This window comes from Octopus bimaculoides, chromosome 4 (assembly GCF_046866305.1).
Source record: "Octopus bimaculoides isolate indiv1 chromosome 4, ASM4686630v1, whole genome shotgun sequence".
Classification (NCBI taxonomy): domain Eukaryota; kingdom Metazoa; phylum Mollusca; class Cephalopoda; order Octopoda; family Octopodidae; genus Octopus; species Octopus bimaculoides.
The window spans coordinates 92499297-92523941 of NC_142931.1; the positions used below are offsets into that span (position 1 = coordinate 92499297).

Sequence of the window (24645 nt, forward strand, 5' to 3'; positions counted from 1 at the left end):
TATATAGTATATATATATATATATAATATATATATATATATAGTATATATATATATATATATATATATATATATATATATATATATATATATATATATATATATATATATATATATATATATATATATATATATATATATATATATATATATATATATATATATATATATATATATATATATATATATGTATATATATATATATATATATATATATATATATATATATATATATATATATGTATATATATATATATATATATATATATATATATATATATATATATATATATATATATATATATATATATATATATATATATATATGTATATATATATATATAGTATATATATATATATATATATATATATATATATATATATATATATATATGTATATATATATATATGTATATATATATATATATATATATATATATATATATATATATATATATATATATATATATGTATATATATATATATATATATATATATATATATATATATATATATATATATATATATATATATATATATATGTATATATATATATATATATATATATATATGTATATATATATATATATATATATATGTATATATATATATATATATATATATATATATATATATATATATATATATGTATATATACATATATATATATATATACATCATAAGGGTTTTTTTGTTGTAACACTTTCTTTTTTAGTTGATTTTCACCTAGCAAGACTTATCGTAGATAGCGTAATAAGTCACACTCGGACAACGTCGGGTTATACTGCTAGCATATATATATATGTATATATAGATAAATATATATACATATGCGTATATAGATATCAGTACATTTTGTAAAGCTGAGTTTGTGAGTGTGTGTGTGTGTGTGTGTGTGTGTATGTGTGTTGCATCTATAGAAATTCACACCTTACAAGATAGCAATCTGGGAGTCGCACCAATGGATTCCTCATGGGCGAAAATGCCCGGAATCGGCCATTCGTTTTTTTTTTTTTGTTGCTTCCTAACATGTGAATTTTTGCATTAAAAATAATTTTAAACCATAACTTCTAACAATTTTCAAGTCGCAGCCATTGGCTAAATAAACCTGTCGCCTAGCTTCCCTTCTGGCAGATGTGTCTATATATATATATATATATATATATATATATATATATATATATATACATGTGTGTGTATGTATATAGATTTTATATTTTTATATATATATATATATATATATATATATATATATATATACACACACATATATATATTCATTGACATAGTGGCAGAAGGAAAGAATGCAATAAAATACTTACCACACATGACATATAAAAATGCGTAAATAGTGCTTTTTCAGGCATAAAAGAATTACGTCAGATGAGTTAGAGAAATATGCATACTAACCTGCTGAGCAGCAAATAACACTGGTGCTGTAGCTAGACCAAGCCTTAAGTCAGCTGCTGTTGGTTTTCCTATAGTTTTATCGCAGGCCACAAAGTCCAGCAAATCATCCACCAACTGTTGAATAGATTACAATATGTACCATTATATATATAATATAATATATGTTTACACACACACACACACACACACACAGTTGGATATATGTCACAAGACTTCCTGAAAACAGAAACAAGAAATTATGGATTATCCTAGAGTAATAAGATTATAATAAATAATAATAAATGCGCCCTTTTAAAGCCTAGCCAGGCTCATGGGCCCGGTTTCAATGGCATATGTGTTTCCCAGCTGGATGGGACACCAGTCTATCGCAGCGTTACTCATTTTTGCCAGCTGAGTGGACATGAGCAACATGAGATGAAGTGTTTTGCTCAAGAACACAACGCGTCGCCCGGTCCAGGAATTGAAACCATAATCTTACGATCATGATGCTGACACCGTAACCACTAAGCCACGTGTCTCCACTAATAAGATTATACTCAAAGACAATTAGTGAATACACACACACACACACACACACAAACACACAACATACATAATTAAGATTCTGTTGAATTAGGTATTTAAATTGAGGCACCCTGTAAGGTCTGTATAATCTGCACACCCAAACAATATTAATTGAATATTGAATATCAAAACTCTGTGCAGGAGTGTTTGCACCTGATATTCCTGCTGTGTGTGCAGACAACACAACCCAGCTGATTGAAGAGATCTGCTCCAGATAGTTCAGACATGTACTTTACATAAAGATACTTTTTATAGTATTTCCAAAGTGCAGATTTCAAGGTAGGTGAATAAAACATAAATGAGTAATGAAGATGTACAGGTGTCAATTCATTACAGCCATTTCAAGTGACTCCTTTAATTGATTAATGAAAACATTACATAATATGAAAGAAACTGTTGTCATCAGATGACTGCATAGGCCTCAAACATACAGGATAAAAACCACTGCTTTAACATATATATCTACATATCAGGTCATCTCATAAGTAATGTCCAGATTTTAAATAAGGAAAACAAGTGATCAAATCTTACATTTTAATGAATATAGTTTCCATGACCATCTATGACATCTTCCCATCTACTAGCAAGCTTTTTAATCCCATTAGTGAAAAACTCTTTTGGTTTCAAAGAGAAGAACTCTGAAAGGTCAGTTTTGACTTCCTCAGCTGTTTCAAGAGTTAATCCATCCAAATGATTCTGTAAACTACAGAGCAAGGTCTGGGGAATAAGGCGGATGAGCAATTTTCTCTCAGCCAAGTTCCTTTATCTTTTATGATGTGATCTTTGCAGTGTAGGGTCTTGCATTGTTCTGATGAAACACCACTGCCTTTCGATTCACTGAAGCAAGCCTTTTTTTCTTCAAAGCAATGTTCAAATGCTCTAATTGCTGATAGTAGAGTTGAGCATTGATTGTTGCATTAGTTGGTAGCAACTTAAAGTGGATGACTTCTTTGCGATCCCACCAAACAGAGAGAAGAACCTTCTTTGCACGGAGTTCTCTTTTAGTTGTGGTTGGGCCTTTTCCCCTTCACCAAGCCAATGTCTATGATGCCTAACATTTTGATAAAAGACCCACCTGTCTGTCCAAAAAGGGCGAGATGAGTTCATGAGAATGAAGTGAAGGGCAGATGTACACTCAGGATTTGTGGTTGGCTTCAGATAAATCATGAGGCACCCATTTTTCAAGTTTTGGGTCCTTTCCAAGCTCTTGAAGATGGTGGTGAACAGTTGTATGGCTTGACTGAAGCTTGCTTGCCAATTCTTCAACTGAAACTGTATGATCTTTTTCAAGTTCTGCCAAAAAGGAGCTTGTCATCAAACTCAATTGGCCTCATCCTCAAGACTGACATCTGCACTTTTGAGTTTTACAAACCATCTCCATAAGCTGAGTGAATATTTCAAGTTACTTCAGCTGCAGAGATCCCCTTTTTTTAAACTCATAAATGCTTCTCAGACACTTCCGTGTTTGAAGAGCTATAATTAGTGAAATTTAAATTAGATTATCCTGCAAAATGAAATTTAATTACTTTAAATCTGTCCAAATACATATAAATATTACTCGATGCCATTAGATATTCTAAAATACTGTTAAAGAGCATACAAATTGAAAATATAGAAGTCCAAACATTATGTGTGTACCCACATACATGCATTCATCTACATTTTGATGTATGTGGAGTGTGTAAAGTGTTATACTTAAAAAATATGTGATGACACATTTACATACAAATGTAAGCATACATATATAATATATTCTCAAATGTACATGTATGTTTACACTTGCATTTGAATGCTTGAGAATATATATATATATATATTTGCATGTATGTATATATATATATATTTGGTAAATAAAGCAATTAAGAGTATGAAGACAGGGAAAGCCCCCAGCCCATCAGGAATCAATGCAGAGATGCTCAAAATATCTGGCAGTGTTGGCTACAGCCTAGTCACCCGTATTGTTAACCAGGTGATACACGAAGGAGTCATACCCAATGACTGGTGTAGCAGCACCATAGTCAACTGCTACAAAAGTAAAGGTGATACTTTAGATACAAATAATTACAGGGGTATCAAGTTGTTGGATCAGGTAATGAAAGTCACGGAGAGGGTCATAGCCCAATTAATTAGGGAGAGAGTTAGTCTAGACGAGATGCAGTTTGGGTTTGTGCCAGAGAAAAGCACCACTGATGCTATATTTCTGGTAAGACAACTGCAGGAGAAATCTCTATACCTGGCTTTAGTTGACATGGAGAAAGCCTTTGACAGGGTCCCCCGATCCCTTATCTGGTGGTCAGTGAGGAAATTAGGGATAGATGAATGGTTAGTGAGAGCTGTGCGAGGGTTGGCAACAAGTACAGTGAAGAATTCCAGGTAGAGGTAAGGGTCCACTAAGGTTCAGTCCTCAGCCCCCTATTATTTATCACGGTCCTCCAGGCAATAACACAGGAATTCAAGACGGGATGCCCCTGGGAGCTCCTCTATGCTGATGACCTTGCTCTAATTGCTGAGTCACTAACAAAACTAGAGAAGTTTCAGGTGTGGAAGCAAGGATTCGAATCGAAGGGCCTTAGAGTCAACCTAGCTAAAACCAAAGTCCTAATAAGTAGGAAGGTAGACAAACCACATACCCCTTCAGGTAGATGGCCCTGCTCGATTTGTAGAAAAGGCAAAGGTAGAAACTCTATAAGATGTACCCAGTGTAAGCTATGGACACATAAGAGGTGCAGCAATATCAAAGGAAGGCTAAATAGGAAGATAGTTTTTGTATGTGGCAAATGCTGAGGGGCAATAAACACTGAAAATGTGCAGTAAACAGCTTCTGTCACATTGCAGGGGAAAAAACTACAAGTAGTTGGTAGCTACAATTACCTAGGTGACCAAGTCAGTAGTGGGGGTGGTTGCTCTGAGAGTGTGGCTGCCAGAATAAGAATAGCTTGGGCAAAGTTCAGAAAGCTCTTACCTCTGCTGGTGACAAAGGGCCTCTCGCCCAGAGTAAAAGGTAGACTGTACAACGCATGTGTGTGAACTGCCATGCTACATGGCAGTGAAACATGGGCTGTGACTGCTGAGGACATGCGCAAGCTTGCAAGGAATAAAGCTAGTATGATCTGCTGGATGTGTAATGTTAGTGTGCATACACAACAAAGTGTGAGCACCCTGAGAGACAAGTTGGACATAAGAAGCATCAAATGTGGTGTGCAAGAGAGACGACTGCCCTGGTATGGTCATGTGTTGTGTATGGATGAAGACAGCTACGTGAAAAAGTGTCACACCCTAGCAGTAGAGGGAACCTGTGGAAGACCTGGGATGAGGTTTTGAAGCAGAACCTTTGAATGTTGGGCCTCACTGAGGTGATGACAAGTAACCAAGACCTTTGGAGACATGCTGTGCTTGAGAAAACCTGGCAAGTCAAGTGAGACTGTAATTGTGGCCTATGCCAATGCAGCATAATCAGCCTATTTAAGAGTACCCTTCAATCATTGGGCAATAAACTGCACTTGCAAAGACCTGTTGAGGCAAGTCAAGTTGTTGTTGTGGCCGATGACAGTACCGCCTGATTGGTACATAAAAAGCACCATTCGAGCATGGTCGATGCCAGTACCAACTGACTAGCCCTTGTGCCTGTAGCATGTAAAAAGCACCCACTACACACTTGGAGTAGTTGGCGGTAGGAAGGACATCCAGCTGTAGAAACATTGCTAGATCGGATTGGAGCCTGGTGCAGCTTTCTGGCTCGCCAGCCCTCAAACTGTCCAACCCATGCCAGCATGGAAAGCAGACGTTAAACGATGTGTGTTTTTATGTGCATATATACTATATTAAAACAAATATATAAGCATAAATACAGTATATCTGAACTTACATACACAAAAACAAGATTTCATACAATGTATATGATTAGTCCTTGAAATTCATATTAACACAAGCATTAGGTCTATAGTTTTACATATAATATGTTCTATTGTAAAATATAGAGACATTTTTATTTGCTGTAGTATAAATTCATGTAATATCATTCCAAGTGTGCGTACATAAGTGTTTACACATATATTTTATACACACATAACAGATCCATAAATGTAATTCTATATTCAATAACTATACAAATATTTTTAGAATAGAATCATTATTTAAAATTAAAAGATATGTAATATATTTTTACAGTATTATTAATGTTATGATTGTGAAAATGATTATTTAATTTATGTAACAGTTTTATTATTGTAGTTGTTATTATTTACATTATTGATTTGAATATCTCTTATGTTACTTCATATGTTGAAACAAATCTTGTGTATTGGGAGGGTCACTACATCAATAATAATAAACATATGCACTGGTTCGATATTACTTCTTTATTGCTAGTCAATCATTTGTTTAATGTGTTGGTTAAACAATCAATCAGTAGTTTGTTTGTCGAAGTCCTTTTGTCACTATTGGTGATCTCATCAATGACATGCCTCTTCTCTTCAAGAGTCTGTCTGTCTGAGAATTAGCCTTATGCCTGTGTGTATGTGGATGTGTGGTTGCTTACAAGAGAAGGGAAGGCTGAGAGCAAAAGAGAAGAGAGAGAGTGTGTGTGTGTGTGTGTGTGCGCGCATTGGCCATCCATAACCTCTTTAAGGCTTTAACCTTTCGCTGAAGGTCAGTTTGGTCTCAGATCTGCTGGGATTTGCTTGTCATCCCATAAAGATTTATGGGTGGAGTTCCTTATGTGGGGAGTGAGAGAGAAGGGGGTGGACAGCATAAGTGTGTGTGGGTGTGAGAGAGCATCCACATGAGCATGCGTGTGAATGTATGTGTGGTTGAGTTGGTTCTGTGAGTGAGTGTATATGTACATATGTGTGTGTGTGAATGTGTGTTTGTTTATGTGAGTGCATTCCAGTATGTGTGTGTATGTGTATGATCCTGCATATGTGTGTGCCTGTGCATGTCTGTGTTCATGTGTGTGCATAGTGCATAGTGGATGAGTATGCTTGCGTATTGGAATTGTTTATAATGCCATATATTTTCTTGTATCCTACTGTCATACAAGCCCTGCCCTACATGTACCTAGCTATGTGTGGATGTGTGGATGTGTATGCTTGTGTATTGGATTTGCTCATAATTACACATATTTATTTGTATGGATTACCTTGTATTCTACAAGGATAAACATACATTAACACACACAAGAATGTAAGAACAAACCACCACACACCCATCCAAGCTCAGGTACACATACATACAGACACACGCATACAAGAATGAACACAGACACATACACAATTGAATCAACCTAAATTGGCCTCTATATAAAGTTAATTCGAGACCATCTAGCTTTTATATCCTTTTTTGAAACAATTAGTAAAATTAATCTCAATAATAGAAGTGTTATGAACAGCAATATTACGAGGGTAATATCAACAGTACTAATAATAATCCATGATTTGGGTGTAGAATGGGGCCAGATGTTTTGTTGTGAAAAGCAAAGGGTAATTTAGATCTTCCAAGGAAGCAATTAAGCAGAGAAATGGTCAGTCTTCATCACTATATTAAATTAGCTCAAAATCCTGAATTTTTCTTCATCATATTTTGCCTTTTCTTCCTTACAATTTGACCATGAATTTTTATTTGTCTGTTTCTTTATGTCTGTATTTTGTATTTCCCTTATAATTGTGTTTTGTCTGTCACTATATCTATGGGTTTAGTTTGTCTACAAATTACTGAAAATAGCACACTGCTTTAGGTATTCATTCTAACACTGAGTGAAATGACAGTATGATCTAATGAAGGACTTATTTGAAATAATCACTAGAAGAAACATATTTTATGCCTTTGATGGATGATTGACATTACACAATATGTTAATTATATAATATCATCAATGTACTATAAATGTAAAAATGTGTTGAAACAATTGTAGTGATTTTAGATAAAGAACAAACAAACAAATATCCATCCATCCATCCATATATATATATATATATATATATATATGTTTCTCCCTCTACCACTCTCTCTCTCTCCCCCTTACCCCTGCATGGTCACATGCTTCCGGTCACTAATCCTTTTCTTCCTTGGCTATCGCCGAGCAAACACGCGAACTTACTTCGTCCCCACTTTCAAGTTCGTGCCTCACAGCGTTCATATACACATAATTTTTCACGTCTGGCCGTATAGCCTTTTCCGTTTGTTTTCCTGTCTTGTTTTTTGTCCGCCACTACATTCCTCCATGGCACAGGTTTAATTTGTGTATACAAATTTAATTTGCGGTCCATGGGAAGAGCCGTTTTAATGATGCGTCCTGCCCAACTCTTCGAAACGCCGGTGTTAAAACGGGGGTAGGAAAATGTTCTCTATGTGGCTTGTGTGGTTTCTGTACTCTGGTTATTATTTTTTTCTTGTCTACGTTTTGTTTGCAATGTCCTGTACCCAGATATGCACCTATATATATACAGGTAGACGTAGGTATGCACATACCTGTATGTATATAAGCATATACTCATTTATTATTTGTTTTTATATATATATATATATATATATATATATATATATATATATATGTGTGTGTGTGTGTGTGTGTGTGTTATTAATAAGGTATTATCAATCTGGGAAAAATACTTAGTCTCTTTGCAAATACAGATATATGAAGCTAAACAAAAAGTTCTTTGATTGATATAGAACTCTAGGTAATCCTAATACTCAAACGTTTAAAGAAGTAAAGCCTCTGATGTTAAAGAATACTTACATATAAATGAATATAAGTCTTGTATTAGCATTAATGTGATAATAGCATTAATACTTGCTAATTTCTTATTAGAAAAGGAAAAAAACCCAAAACAAACAAACCTGAAAAGCTAAGCCTATGTGTCGGCCATAAAGGTAGGCAGTATTCACAATGTCATCGCAACAGTTTCCAAAAATAGCCACCTATAACGACCAAAGCATTATAATTCAGCATGAATATTTCTCTAATATTAATTTTTGGGGGTCAAACATAAGATACATTTTTGCAACTGATATATGATACCTATTATATCTCCAGGCATGAATAGAAGCATTGATCGTAACACAAATTGAAATGGGAATTTTAAAGGACTAAGTGAATAGTTAAAAAGAAAGTATATGTTTGAACATTTTGAAATAATATAAAACATGGAAAATTGCAAATACAAGCAAAAGTGATATGCAATAATTACAGAGTATTAACTTATTATTCTTTTACAAGTTCTCTCTACTGAACTGCAATCATGCTGTGGTACTACTATTAATGTAATCTTCAATCTGAGTTTGGTATTTGGAGAATGTTGCTGCTTTCATATGTGTTTCTTGCTGTGATCTTACAAAGTTGAACATCAAATTGTCAGTTAAATTTGTTGACATTAACTCTATTACAGATCCTTTATATTTTGTGGAAGATATTGAAAAGCTGTGGTCCTTTGAACCGGAGTTATTGCAGTACAGTCTAACCTGTCAATAACAAACTTGTTGTTTCACGAAATGTTTGAACATTCATTACTGAGCAAGTTTTTAATATAAATATTTGTCAATAACAAACTCTTTTTTGAGAAAAAAGTTATGAATTTAAGTTGCTTTCATGTATTTATTTACCTTAATTATGATTTATGATGCTCAATTCTTCTTTGCAGATGTCAAATTCATAAGTCTTTTTTAGTCTCTTTTTACTGTTAATTGAGAGAATATTTTTTTCTGCTGAAAATATGTGCTTTAAGACTTTTTCCAATAAAAATGGGTTTTAACTTCTCACCAGTTGCACTACATGTCAATAATATTGTAATTCTCTCTTTTGATTCCTTTAATTTTGTATTATCATCGTTAAGAAAAACATAACTCTTAGTCGGCAATTTTTTGGAGAACAATGCACTTTCATCAGTGTTAAAGATATTTTCTGCATTATATTCAAGAAGCTTGTCTTTAAATTTATCATGAAATTCATTTATTTCATTTTCAGACAGGTCAACTTTAGTACCAGTTAGAGTTTTAAATTTAACCTTATTTCTTTTTAAAAAAGAATTTAACCACCCATTACTGGCCTTAAACTCCTTTTCATCATTCTCTTTCACAATATCCAGAGCATTTTGTTTGATCATATTTACTGGGATTTTTAGTGATATAATATTTTTAAGGTGAAGTATATTTGCCACTTAAATGTGGCTGACCCCTAAGGGTGGATGTTACTGTTGCTTTTAGCCCCAGGAGAACATCTCCTCCAGTTCTTCAATAAGTGATTCATCTTCTTTGGTCTTAATTGGCTGTAGTTTTTTTGTATTTAAATTCTTTCCTGATTGAAGCATGTCATTATAAGTACAAATTATTTTTTTCTCATTTTTTTAAAGTTTGGATATTGTTGATTTTTGTATGTTTCTTTTTTATATTACAAATGCAGCTTTGTTTTGTTTCAAATCATCAAGAATTTCATTTTTAGTTTTGATACAATATGCATTCCATTTATGTTCTGCCATGTGGTTGTATACTATTTTGCTTGTAATTTAAAAATGAAAAATATAATTTGTTAAGAATTTCCAAGTAAACTATAAAGATTTTGAAATACTAATAATGCTGTAAAAATAAAAACAAAAATATAAAGAAGTCTTGGAAGCCTTAACAATGCACATGGGTAAATCTCCAAGTAACAAAAAATCTGGTGGTACTGAGAGAAGGAGACGTAAGAGGAAGTGTAGAAATGCAGAAAGAGATGTAGAAGGTGTAAAAGAATGCAGGAAAAGTGTAAAATCTCGTCTCACATCTCTCAGATAGATTTTTAATCAAAAGTGCTTCCTTGATCCTTAAAGTCTATTAGTGTTAGTTTCCATTGTAGACGAAAAAAAAAAAATCTATTTAATGAAAATCTGCTAATAACGAACTTTTCTTTGGAGTTCGTTATATAGAGGGAAAATTCATTATTGACAGGTTAGACTATATATAGTTTTAACATGGATCAGAATTTTTGGGTATTATAAATTTCAGGTGAAAGTCTGTTCCCAGATCTTCCAGGTATAATTAACTGCAAATTATTGCTGTTTATTAGAAACAGTAATGACATAAGACCATTCCTTAAAGCACTCCATACTGAATTGTTGACTTTTTTGAAAGATTACTATTAGCAGAAACAATGTGACTTCAGTCTCTTAAAAGTTACACAACACCATCCCAGTTTTCTAACAATGCAGGGGACATATAACTTATGGTATATTATCCATTGAAAAGCTTTGCAAAGTACAAGGATACTACTTCTGGCTGATTACTTGAGTAGCTTCTACAACATCTAGTTAAAAATCAGTTTCTCTTTGATAACTTCTTCATGACCTTCATTTATGTACACACAAGAACAATCAGCTGGTTTCTAAATTCAAGCTCAGTTTATTGTAGGATTTTATATCATCTTTAGCATCAATATAATTGATGTCTGCCATTGCATCATCATCATCATTTAACGTCTGCTTTCCATGCTGGCATGGGTTGGATGGCTTGACTGAGGATTTGCAAGCCAGAAGGCTGCACCAGGCTCCAATCTGATCTGGCAAGGTTCCTACAGATGGATGCCCTTCCTAATGCCAACCACTCCAAGAGTGTAGCGGGTGCCTTTTACATGCTACCGGCACAAGGGCCGGTCAGGCGGTACTGGCATTGACCACGCCTGAATCGTGGTTTTTACATGTCACCAGCATGGGGCAACGACCACGCTTGAATGGTGCTTTTTAAGTGCCCGCGGCACGGGACCAGTCAGGCAGCACTGGCATCGACCATCCTGTGCATAATTAATTAAAAATGAAGAATTTTCTGGCTAATCTAATGTGTACCATTAAAGCTGTGAAAACATTTAAAAAATAGATGAGCTAAAGGAATCAATTCAAATACATCAATGACATGAATTTGAATTAAGGGGTAAATGCTGTACCAAAAAGCTTAGGGTACTGTCTTACAATTCTATATTTGTGAGATGCAGAATGTATATTTATATTAGTTGGACTGGTGCCCCCGTCTTGATTGCTGATTGTTGTATCAGAATTCCGAATGCAGAGAGCAGAATGAGAAGTGTACCCTGTGGATCAAATAAAAGGTTAAGTTTGAAATTCTGATACAACTGAGTTCAATGCAAGACACCTGAAAAAGGCTGGAGCATACAACAGCCAAAATGTAGTGAAATCAACAATCAAGATGAGGACATGAATCTGACTAATACAAATAGTATAAGTAATCTCTGATCTTGGTTTACAGGCAAGAGATAATTATGGATTTGTTTCAGTTTGTCTCATTAGCAAGGTATAGTCAGCTCAGTTAAAAAACTATTTTACATACAAAGAAACAATTAGAAATAATTTTTGATTAGTATAACTTGCATAATTAAATAAATGAGTGAAGGGAATTAAACTCAAACAAGTCATTGGCAAAACTAGGTCAAATAAGTTTAGTGGTAATGTATTGAATGCCACACACAAAAAAATTCTTAACAGAAATTTTCTTCCAAATTTAAGAAAGAAACACATACAAAGAACAGCAATTATTATTCATAACTCTTTTTCTGTGTATAAATATAACTGTCAATTGATGAAGCAGACTTGAATAGACTATACTATCCTAATGAGTATAGGCTAAAAGATGTCTATAGCTGTTGTTCCTTGGCTGCAAAGAAAGATCAGACTTTTCCTTATGCAAATAAATTATCTTTGAGATTAATTTTTAATGTCTTGAAATTACCCCTCCTTTCCTTTAAGTGTTGCCAACAATTACCTCTAGTTTTTTATGAAAATATTATTAACTGTTCAGTTTCCTACTTCCTTTTTGAATGAACCGTTTCCTTCAAACAATGGCTCTATTTGCAATATACTGAAGATATTTTCTTTTTTTAATCTTATGAATCTGTAGAATGCTTTAGAATTTTTTTTTTAAATAGTTTTCTGCAGCATTTCTACTCTCTTATTTTCATGAGAACATAATATTCTGAAGTGGCATTTCCTTGTCAGTGTTTTGCCACTAAACAACTGAGATCTCTATTCATTGTCTTATGAGAATTATCTTCTCCCAGGGAATATTTTAATTTGGCCTTCCTCATGGGACATTTCTTTTTGGATCATATACTCTTTTACTTGTTTCAGTCATTTGACTGCAGCCATGCTGGAGTACTGCCTCTAGTCGAACAAATCGACCCGAGGATATATTCTTTGTAAGCCTAGTACTTATTCTATCGGTCTCTTTTGCCAAACCACTAAGTTACAGGAACATAAACACACCAACATCGGTTGTCATGTGATGGTGGGGGGACAAACACAGACACACAAACACACACATATACAATGGGCTTCGTTCAGTTTCCATCTACCAAATCCACTCATAAGGCTTTGGTTGGCCCAAGGCTATAGTAGAAGACACTTGCCCAAGGTGCCACGCAGTGGTTGGGAAGCAAGCTTCTTACCACACAGCCAATCCTGGTCAGAGAAAACTATAGGTGGATTACCTTCACATAATGGATGTATTCTGCTAGTTTGTGAAGCAGATACTTAGAGTGCTGTTGCCTCTGGTTGGGTAGAGGATCATTTATTCCATTAATAACAGAGGCCAGTCAGAAATTCTACTTGTCTTAGGTTAGGCTGTGACATTCCTGAGAGAAGATGGCCTTCTGATTATCTGAAGCTGCAAAGATTGAAGTTACACAAAAAAAAAGACATTTAAATGTCGATCCACTTGGTTAATAATTGATCTGCCTTTCTGAGGATTTCCTCAAGTTTTGTACCATGATTTGAGGCACCAGATTTGTGATATGTATCAATGTTTTGATTCCTTTTATATATATATTGTTAATGTGTCTGACAATGAGTTTTAGTGTGATAACCAAATAAAGAGACATCCTCATGAGTGTACACGGCAACTCCATCATAAATTTTTTCTTCCCTATAAATTCTGAAGATGATGATGATGATCATCATCATCATTTAACATCCATTGTTCATGCTGGCATGGGTTGGACGGTTTCACCAGGCTGGTGCGCTGGAAGGCTGCACCAGACTCCAGTCTAATTTGGTGTGGCTTTCTATGGCTGGATGCCCTTCCTAACACCAACCACTATGAGAATGTAATTGGTGCTTTGATGTGCCACTGGCATGGGTGCCATTTGCATGACATTGGGGTGTTTTTACATGCCAATTTGCGTGACTCCGGTATCTGCCATGACTGCGATTTTGCTCGGCTTCAGGGGTCTTCTTCTCAAGCATGACATAAGGCTAAAGGTTGCAGTCTTTGCCTCTGTGACGCCCAACACTTGAAAGGAACTCAGCCACTTTGCCTCCATGAGGCTCAACAATTGAAGGGTATTCTTTATGTGCCACCAGCACAGGTGTACTTGGTTTGTCAGGTCCTCTCAAGAACAGCACAGCACAACATCAAATATATTTTGAAATGTATATTTCTGCAACTGAATTGTTTCTTAATAAATATATTTATCTAAGTATCATACAGTTAGTAAGGTCTCTCTCAGAAGGAAATTTTTGCTCTTATTACTCAGTTGTAAGAGTTTGCTTACTTATTTTATATATTTTAAAATGATGATATTTTTGTTTATTGCTTAAATGCAAAATGATGATGTCAGTTTTTCATAAACAACCACATAAATTGTATCTATATTAAGTTATTATTGGTGCCATTTGGGGCTTCTGCACTATAAATCATTTATTTTGTATATTTATTTACACCTCATTTTATTTAGTTTATTAGCTGATATGCACATATTTTGAGTTTGATCCCAAAATGTTATAAAGCTGCATGAAAAAAAAAGTCATTAAATCAAACCAAGTCAAAATATAAATGCACAAACAGCACACTTAAGAGGACTGAAACCAATGTAGATAGAAATACTATTTTTTAAATGATCATTCTTCAAAATCTTTTTTTTTCACAGTTCTTAGAAAAAAGTTGAAAAATGAAATAAGTGAAATGAAAATACTTACTGCTTTGCAGCTATTAGCAATTAGACTAGCAGTTTTTTTGAAAGATTTTGTTAAATAGTGATTAAAACGTTCAGTTTCATCTTCTTTAGAACCTAATTGCATAAATTCCCCTGAAAAAATATGAACCAATTTGCATGCATATAAGATATTATTCAACAATTACCTTCAACAATTCTTAAAATTTCTCATTTTTAATTCTCAACATTCCTTAGAATTAATTACCCTGAGAATTACCTTTAACATTATTATTCTTAACATTCCTCATTACTAATTTGTGAAAGGTTACGATACTGGATATGTAATATAACGAGCATAAGCTAAAGCCCTATCACAAATGATTACATTGTGTCTTTCAGTCAACAAGATGCCTGATACACTTTATGACAAAAAGATTGTTCTTAAGAAGATTATCAAATTGTTAATTAAGAATACAAATATTTATTTTTTACTGGTTTCAGTCATTAGACTGTGGCCAAGCTGAGGCACTTCGAAGAATTTTTAGTTAAATGAATCGATCCCAGTCCTTTTTTGTTAAAGTCTCTTTTGCTGAACTGCTAAGTCACGGGGATGTAAACACACCAGCACCTGTTGTCAAACAGTGGTGGGGGCGACCAAACACAGACACGTAAAATACATACACACACATATACACGACAGGCTTCTTTCAGTTTCCATCTACCAAATCTACTCTTTGGTCGGCCCGAAGCTATAGTAGAAGACAGTTGCCCAAGACGCCATGCAGTGGGACTGAACCCAAAACCATGAGGTTGGGAAACAAACTTCTTACCACACAGCCACTCCTGCACCTGATATTAGTATCATTAAAATGTTTTAACACATATGGAGAATTAGTTTAAAAAAAGACATAGGTGCAGGCATGGCTGTGAAGTTAAGAAGTTTACTTTCCAGCCACATGGTTTCAGATTCAGTCCTACTGGATGGCCTCTTGGGCAAGTATCTTCTACTATAACTTTGGGCCAACCAAAGCCTTGTGAGTAGATCTGGTAACGGGAACTGAAAGCCAGTCAAATAAATGTACAAGTGAGTGTGTGTAGTTCTCCTTGTCTTGATATAGTGTGACAGTTGTGAGAGTCCTTTTTTTATATTCTGCAAGAACATATCCGGTTATGGGGAGATATTATTTTGCTTAGAAACAGGTAAGGGTTGGCAATAAAAAGGGCAACTGGCCATAGAATACCTGCCTCAATAAAATTTATCCAATCCATACAAGCATGGAAAAGTGGATGATGATGAAAGAACAGTTGTATAATATTCTGTGTGCTTACATTATTTGCAAGATCTATATTGAATCTCATAAGTTACAAATTTGAGAAAGTGGAAAAAAAAAATTGCAAAACAAAATCACTACCAATAACTAAATTATTATAATCCATATGAAGTTGATATGTTATCATTTAAATACTGTGAAATATACACTTACATACAGAGCAACTAAAATTTAAGCACAATTTATCACATGTAATAACCTTACCTTTTACTAAGTCTTCTATAACACATGAAATAACAGATATAACATATTCATTTTTGAGCTTGGCTAAAGCTGATGATGCACTCCCAAGTATGAAATTTCCAGCAAATACTGCCTGTAAAATAAATAATAAATTATGTGTAAATGTCAGATATATATATATATATATATATAAGTACTTGTACCCGATTTAGCACCACTGAATGCAAACTTTTATAGTCAATCATAAATGGATTATGTTTAATATATTTCACTCTAATTTAGGAGACAGAGTGTGAGTGTGTATGTGTTTGTGTGTGTGTGTGTGTGTGTGTGTGTGTGTGTGTGTGTGTGTGTGTGTGTGTATAATAAGTGCGAAAACGAATGTCAGTGTGTCACACTTTTTCAACTTTACTCCTCCGATCCCCTCTCTCACTATTCAATGACACTTCTACTTTTCTTCATGCTTTACCCATCTTTCTCACTATTCAATGGTACTTCTACTATTTCTCATGCTTTACCCCTCTCTCGCTATTCAACGACATTTCTAACTGTATCAAGTAATTTAACCATAACATGTACTTCATAACGTTTGGAACTGAAATATGTATTGAACTCATTCTCTCATAACTCTCTACCATAAAAAAGTTGGAAACTTAGTATTTTTTCAGATATTAATAAAATTTGTCAGACCTATTTTCATGCCGTTGGAGCTATGGAAACTTAGTGCACCCCGACTGAATGAAAATAAATTCAATTAATTTTATTATTACTTTAAAAAATACTAATTCTATTCTCTAAAAAAGTTTCTTTCTTAATCCTAACATTTTGAAAAAAATCTGTCTCTAAATATTATAACTGTATCAAGTAATTTAACCATAACACTACTCTCTAAAATGTTTTTTCTTAATCCTAATATTTTGAAAAAAATATTTCTCTAAATATTATAACTATTTCCAAAATAAACAGTTTGAAAAAAACTCTCTATATATTATAACTGTATCAAGTAATTTAACCATAACATGCTTCATAACGTTTGGAACTGAAATACACATTGAACTCACTTTCTCATACAATATTACATCTCATAACTCTCTACCATAAAAATGTTGGAAACCTAGTACGTTTTCAGATATCAATAAAATTTGTTGGACCTATTTTCATGTCATTGGCCGTTGGAGCTATGGAAACTTAGCACACTCTGACTGCATGAAAATAGATTCGACTAATTATATTATTTCCTTAAACAAATACGAAATTTCAAATACCTTTATGGTCAAATATGTTTAGAGCAATTCCAAACCATAAAAATCACTCTTTAAAATAGTGTTTAGCAACAGTGGTGTAATTTTCCTTCAAACTATAAACAGGAGTTTGGATATGTACCAGCTACTATAAATAATTGTCTGAATGAAAAGTAAGGCCCTACGTACATCAAATTGTCTTTAGATTAAGTGGCAGCAAAAGAATTATTGTTGAACTTTTAAAAGGTAAGTTTATTGTTGCCTATGGCTAGCTATAATTTGGTTGTTCAAGGGTAGGGAATGGAAACAAGCTAGTTGTACTGACCCTGAATGGGAAGACAAAAAATGTTTATCATGCAGCTTTGCAATAAGTTCCAATCGACAAATTATTGTTTCAATGAAAATTGTTCATTGCTGGAAAAATATTGCTCAAGTTTAATAAAATTTAATATCTACTCAATTGCTTGAAGTGTCACTGTTGGGCCCAAGGCTCAATGAAGAGCCCTCCACAGGAGCTAGCTTAAAAACCACCCTGTTGCGCAGCTTTTAAGCTAGTGTGTGTATATATACAAGGGTTGGACAAAATAATGGAAACACTTAGCATCATAATTTTGAAATACCTATAAGACCATCAAAAGCTTGTTTATTTTTATGTTTCAAATTGCTGTTTCCTTTCAGATATCAGAAAAAGGTAATTAAAATTCATTAAAATAACAGATCTATTGGACTTTCAAACAGGTCAAATTGTTGGTGCTCGTATGGCAGGCATGAGCATAACGTAAACAGCGGAAATGTTCAGTGTATCAAGAAGTACTGTCTCGAAAGTAATGACAGCCATTGAGAAAGAGGGAAAAACTTCTTCGTCGAAACAAAACTCCGAAGAAAACCAAAACTTTCAGATTGGGACTGTCAGACTCTTACGCGAAAATTACTGCAGAACTTAATGACCACCTTGAGAACCCAGTTTCCACAAAAACTATTTGCCAGGAGCTGCACAAAGCTGGATTTCACGAGAGGACTGCAATCAGAAAGCCACTACTTTCAAAAACAAATGTTAAAAAGCATTTAGAGTGGAGTAAAAACTACAGAATTGGTCCCTAGAACAGTGAAAGAATGATATATTCTTGGACGAGTCATCCTTTACCTTATTTCCGACCACCGGCCGAGTATACGTGTGGAGACAGCCAAAAGAAGCATTTGACCCAGACTGCCTTCTTTCAACTGTTAAACATGGAGGAGGATCTGTGATAATCTGGGGGGCTATATCTTGGAAATCCGCTGGCCCAAAGGTTTCCCTTCATGGCAGAATTAATAGTCAAGACTATTTAAGCATTTTATCTGATCAAATTCATCCTATGGTTGCGGAACTGTTTCTGGAGGGAAACGCAATCTTTCAGGATGATAATGCACCAATTCACACAGCTAAAGTTGTTACTGAATGGCACGAGGAACATTCTAGTGAAGTTGAACATCTTATCTGGCCATCACAGTCCCCAGATCTCAATATTATTGAACATTTATGGTGCATTTTAGAAAAACAAGTAAGGAGTCAATATCCTCCACCATCATCACTACAAGAACTGGAGACTGTTTTAGCTGAAGAATGGACACATATTCCTTTGGAAATAATTCAAACTTTGTATGAGTCCATAACTTGTAGAATTCAAGCTGTAATTACTGCCAAAGATGGTCCTCATATTAAAATAAATTTGTTTGAAATTTTAAGGTGTTTCCATTATTTTGTCCAACCCCTGTATATATAGTAAGCAGGAAAACAGACAGGCTGCTACATTTTCATGAAATGATTCTGTTTAGTATGTAGCAGAAGTGTAGGTAGAAATTCCATATGATGTATATAGTGCAAACCATGGATTTATTAGAAGTTCAATGGAATCATAGGAAGGTTAACAGAGAAAGTAGACTTTGTTCATGGCAAATGCACAGCAATATTAAACACAAAGAACATGCAGGAAATAGATTTTCCTCAAATGACCAGCAGTGTCCCTAGAAGTAGCAGATACTTTCTGTTATCCAAGCAAGCTAATTAGCTGTGGAGGAATAAGTTCTGAAAGTATAGTAGGTAAAATAAAATATGGCCTGATAATGTTTAGACAAATATTACATTTGTTGGTAACAAGGAGCCCCTCTCTCAGAGTGTAGAGTAGATTGTATGGTGCTTATGTATGAACAGTGATGTTATATGGTAGCAAAATGCAGGTTGTGAATGCAGAGGACATGCAAAAACCCGAAAGAAATGAAGCAAGCATGCTCTGTTGGATATGTTATGTTAGTATGCAAGTACAACAAAGTGGTAATATGTTGACAGAAAAACCGGACATAAGAAGATTCAGATATAGCGTGCAAGAGGAGAAGACTGTGCTAGTATGAACATGTGATGTAGATGGATGAGGACAGATGTGAAAAATGTTGATTGCTAAATGCAGATACAACCTGTGGGAGAAGGAGATCCAGGAAGATGTGGAATGAAGTAATGGAGATTGACCTCAGGATGTTGAGCATTTCATTTCTGAGGAAATGAGAAAGAGCCAAGATGACTGGTGATTTGCTGTGCTCAAGAAAAGTCATCCATTTCTGCCCTGCTCCCAAGAAAAGTGGTACTTAGAGTATATAATTTATGTTTATGCCCCTGCAATGAATCTACATCTGTCAAGCCTTCTCCACAATTCAACCTTCTAAATCTCATCCCTCTATCAATCTTTTTTAAACTACAGCATATTTGCTCAGCTGCTATAAGTATATGAAAGTAGAAATGCATATATTTTGTTCCTTACTACATTATTTTCCCCTGAACACCCTCTCATATCTACCATTGATGGTCTGTTACTGTTCATCCCTCCTTTGCCCTCAATTTCATATCATCTCCCTATTTCTCATTTAAGGTTTTATTATACTGCTGTGCTTCACCCTCTAATGTACTGCAACTTATCACCTCCTCCCCACTAACTTGTTCCTATTTCCTTCACCTTCTCCTCCAAACTGATAGTCAACACTGACCACACTTCCACCTACATTAACCATTTACTGCATTCTCCTCTATCTCCATCTCTAATTATCTGTGACTCTCGTTTCACACTCTCAAGAACTTACCAATCCACTTTCCTAATTCTCTGTCCCTATTCTCTCTTATATTCACCTTCCTGTACTATGAGAGTATGTGCTGACAACTTGTCACCATTGTTTCTTTCTAGCCAGGGTATCACCTCTACAGCAAGACACTTGTACCAATCCTTCAATCATACTTTGGCTTCTCAGCATCTGGTATAATGCAATGTCCCTTAATACTACATCACCACTCAATCATGGGGTTTTGTGAGTTACTTGGTGACTTCACTAGCAATAGAGCCTTGAAAAAAGCACCCAGTACACTCTGAAGAGTGGTTGGCTTGATGCGGACCTCTACATCAAATTCTTGTCAAACTGTCCAACCCATGCCCACATGGAAGATTGATGTTAAATGATAATGATGACCATGATGATGATATAGAGACTTTTAAGGGAAATTCTTGTAAATCACATTGGGGACAAATACATTACTTTTAAATATCTGCCTTAATAATATTTGTTCATCAAAGCAGTGAATGTATCACTGATTAATAGTAATGACATTTTATTTACTAACTCATAAAGGAAGGCCTCCTACTCTTTGAAATATTGCAGGTAACATTTTTCCAAATAAGGTTTGGAAGTAATAAAAATATTAGTTAACATCTTTCAAGTGTAACACAAATATTAAAATATCAATCTAACAATTTTTATTAACTAACACTAATATTTTATTCTTTTTTAAAATTCTTTTTACTTGTTTCAGTCATTTGACAGCCAACCATGCTGGAACACCGCCAGGGTGTTTGTCAAAGAAATGACCTCAAGACCTATTCTTTCTAAGCCTAGTACTTATTCTATTGGTCTCTTTTCCCGAACTACCAAGTTACGGTGACATAAACATGGGCATCAGTTGTCAAGCAATAACAGGGGGAACAAACATGAACACATACACATAAATATATACATACATATATATATATATATATATACATACATATATATATACATACATATATATATATATATATATATATATACATACATATATATATACATACATATATATATACATACATATATATATACATACATATATATATACATACATATATATATACATACATATATATATACATACATATATATATATATATATATATATATATATATATATATACATATATATATACATACATATATATATATATATATCATCATCATCATCATCATCGTTTAACGTCCGCTTTCCATGCTAGCATGGGTTGGACGATTTGACTGAGGACTGGTGAAACCGGATGGCAACACCAGGCTCCAGTCTGATTTGGCAGAGTTTCTACAGCTGGATGCCCTTCCTAACGCCAACCACTCAGAGAGTGTAGTGGGTGCTTTTACGTGTCACCCGCACGAAAACGGCCACGCTCGAAATGGTGTCTTTTATGTGCCACCCGCACAAGCCAGTCCAGGGGCACTGGCAACGATCTCGCTCGAAAATCCTACAGGAGCCAGTCAGGCGGTACTGGCAACGGCCACGCTCAAAATGGTGCATCTCATGTGCCACCCGCACAAGAACCAGTCCAGGGGCACTGGCAACGATCTTACTTGGCTTGCCGGGTCTTCTCACGCACAGCCCATTTCCAAAGGTCTCGGTCCGTAGTCATCGCCTCGGTGAGGCCCAATGTACGAAGGTCTTGCCTCACCACCTCAGCCCAGGTCTTCCTGGGCCTACCTCTTCCACGGGTTCCCTCAACTGTTAGGGTGTGGCACTTTTTCACGCAGCTATCCTCCTCCATTCTCACCACATGTCCATACCAGCGCAATCGTCTCTCTTGCACGCCACAACTGATGCTTCTAATGTTCAGCTTTTATACATACATATATATATATATATATATATATATATACATATATATATACATACATATATATATATACATACATATATATACATACATATATATATATATATATATATACATATATATATACATACATATATATATACATACATATATATATATATATATATATATATATATATATATATACATATATATATACATACATATATATATATATATATATATATATATATATATATATGGAAGGACTGGAAGAACGGTGGTAGCAGGGAATTGTACCAATGTGCCAGAAGGGAGGCTAGGCGACAGGTTTATTTAGCCAGAGGGGAAGCAGATAAGGAAAGATTTGCCAATGTTCTGCGCCGTGAGGACCAAAGACTCGAGGTATTTCGGGTTGCAAGACAGTGTAGGAGAGAGAATAGTGATGTTGTAGGAGAGAAATGTGTTCGCATGGATGATGGTACGCTTGCATTAAATGAGGATGCAAAGAAAGAGGTCTGGAGATGCCACTACGATAGATTGCTTAATAAAGAGAATGAATGGGAGAAAGAGAGCCTGCCTTATGTCGACCCAATAGAGGGACCAGCTATCCGAGTTGATAGTACCAGGGTAGATAAAGCAATTAAGAGTATGAAGACCGGGAAAGCCCCCGGCCCATCAGGAATCACTGCAGAGATGCTCAAAATATCTGGCAGTGTTGGCTATAGCCTAGTCACCCGTATTACGAACCAGGTGATACACGAAGGAGTCATACCCTATGACTGGTGTAGCAGCATCATAGTCAACTGCTACAAAGGTAAAGGGGACGCTTTAGATACAAATAATTACAGAGGCATCAAGCTGTTAGATCAGGTTATGAAAGTTACAGAGAGGGTCATAGCCCAACTAATTAGGGAGCGAATCAATTTAGATGAGATGCAGTTTGGGTTCGTGCCAGGTAAAAGCACTACTGATGCCTTATTTCTAGTGAGACAGTTGCAAGAGAAATACCTAGCCAAGGATAAACCTCTGTACCTGGCTTTCGTTGACATGGAGAAAGCCTTTGACAGGGTCCCCCGATCCCTTATCTGGTGGTCAATGAGGAAACTTGGGATAGAAGAATGGCTAGTGAGAGCTGTGCGAGCCATGTACAGAGATGCGGCCAGTAAGGTGAGGGTTGGAAATGAGTACAGCAATGAATTCCGGGTAGAGGTAGGGGTCCACCAAGGTTCCGTCCTCAGCCCCCTATTATTTACCATAGTCCTCCAGGCAATCACAGAGGAGTTCAAGACAGGTTGCCCCTGGGAGCTCCTCTATGCTGATGACCTTGCCCTAATTGCGGAGTCACTATCAGAACTAGAGGAGAAGTTTCAGGTGTGGAAGCAAGGTCTAGAATTGAAGGGCCTTAGAGTCAACCTAGCTAAAACCAAAATCCTAATAAGTAGGAAGGTAGATAAAACACAAACCCCTTCAGGTAGATGGCCCTGCTCAGTATGTAGAAAAGGAGTAGGTAGTAACTCTATAAGATGTACCCGGTGCAAGCTATGGACACATAAGAGGTGCAGCAACATCAAAGGCAGGTTAACTAGCAAGTTAGTTTTTGTTTGTGGCAGATGTTCAGGTGCAATAAAGACTGCAAACAAACAGGAAACAACTTCTATCTCATTCCAGGGTGAAAAACTAGAGGTAGTCGATAGCTTCCGCTATCTGGGCGACCAAGTTAGTAGTGGGGGTGGGTGCGCTGAAAGTGTAGCTGCTAGAATAAGAATAGCCTGGGCAAAGTTTAGAGAGCTCTTACCCCTGCTGGCGACAAAGGGACTCTCACTCAGAGTAAAAGGCAGACTGTATGACGCATGCGTACGAACAACCATGCTACATGGCAGTGAAACATGGGCTGTAACTGCTGAGGACATACGTAAGCTCGCAAGGAATGAAGCCAGTATGCTCCGTTGGATGTGTAATGTCAATGTGAATACCCGTCAGAGTGTAAGTATCTTGAGAGAAAAGCTGAACATTAGAAGCATCAGTTGTGGCGTGCAAGAGAGACGATTGCGCTGGTATGGACATGTGGTGAGAATGGAGGAGGATAGCTGCGTGAAAAAGTGCCAC

General features: G+C 35.3%; 1 protein-coding gene across 3 annotated transcripts in view; it reads right to left on the bottom strand.

Moving 5' to 3' along the window:
* Positions 1–1358: 1358 nt before the first annotated feature.
* Positions 1359–24645, bottom strand: part of LOC106871948 (all trans-polyprenyl-diphosphate synthase PDSS1) — a 37521-nt gene continuing 14234 nt past the window's right edge. For 2 of the 3 annotated variants that reach the window (XM_089351001.1, XM_089350999.1), the window contains exons 5-8: positions 16413–16524; positions 14921–15030; positions 8808–8888; positions 1359–1523 (exon numbers count right to left, since the gene is read on the bottom strand). In XM_089351001.1, the coding sequence (XP_089207127.1) occupies positions 1374–1523; positions 8808–8888; positions 14921–15030; positions 16413–16524 (453 nt within the window). In that variant the 3' untranslated portion in view covers positions 1359–1373. The remainder of the gene's footprint in view (positions 1524–8807; positions 8889–14920; positions 15031–16412; positions 16525–24645) is intronic. The other variant, XM_089351000.1, reaches the window with a different exon arrangement.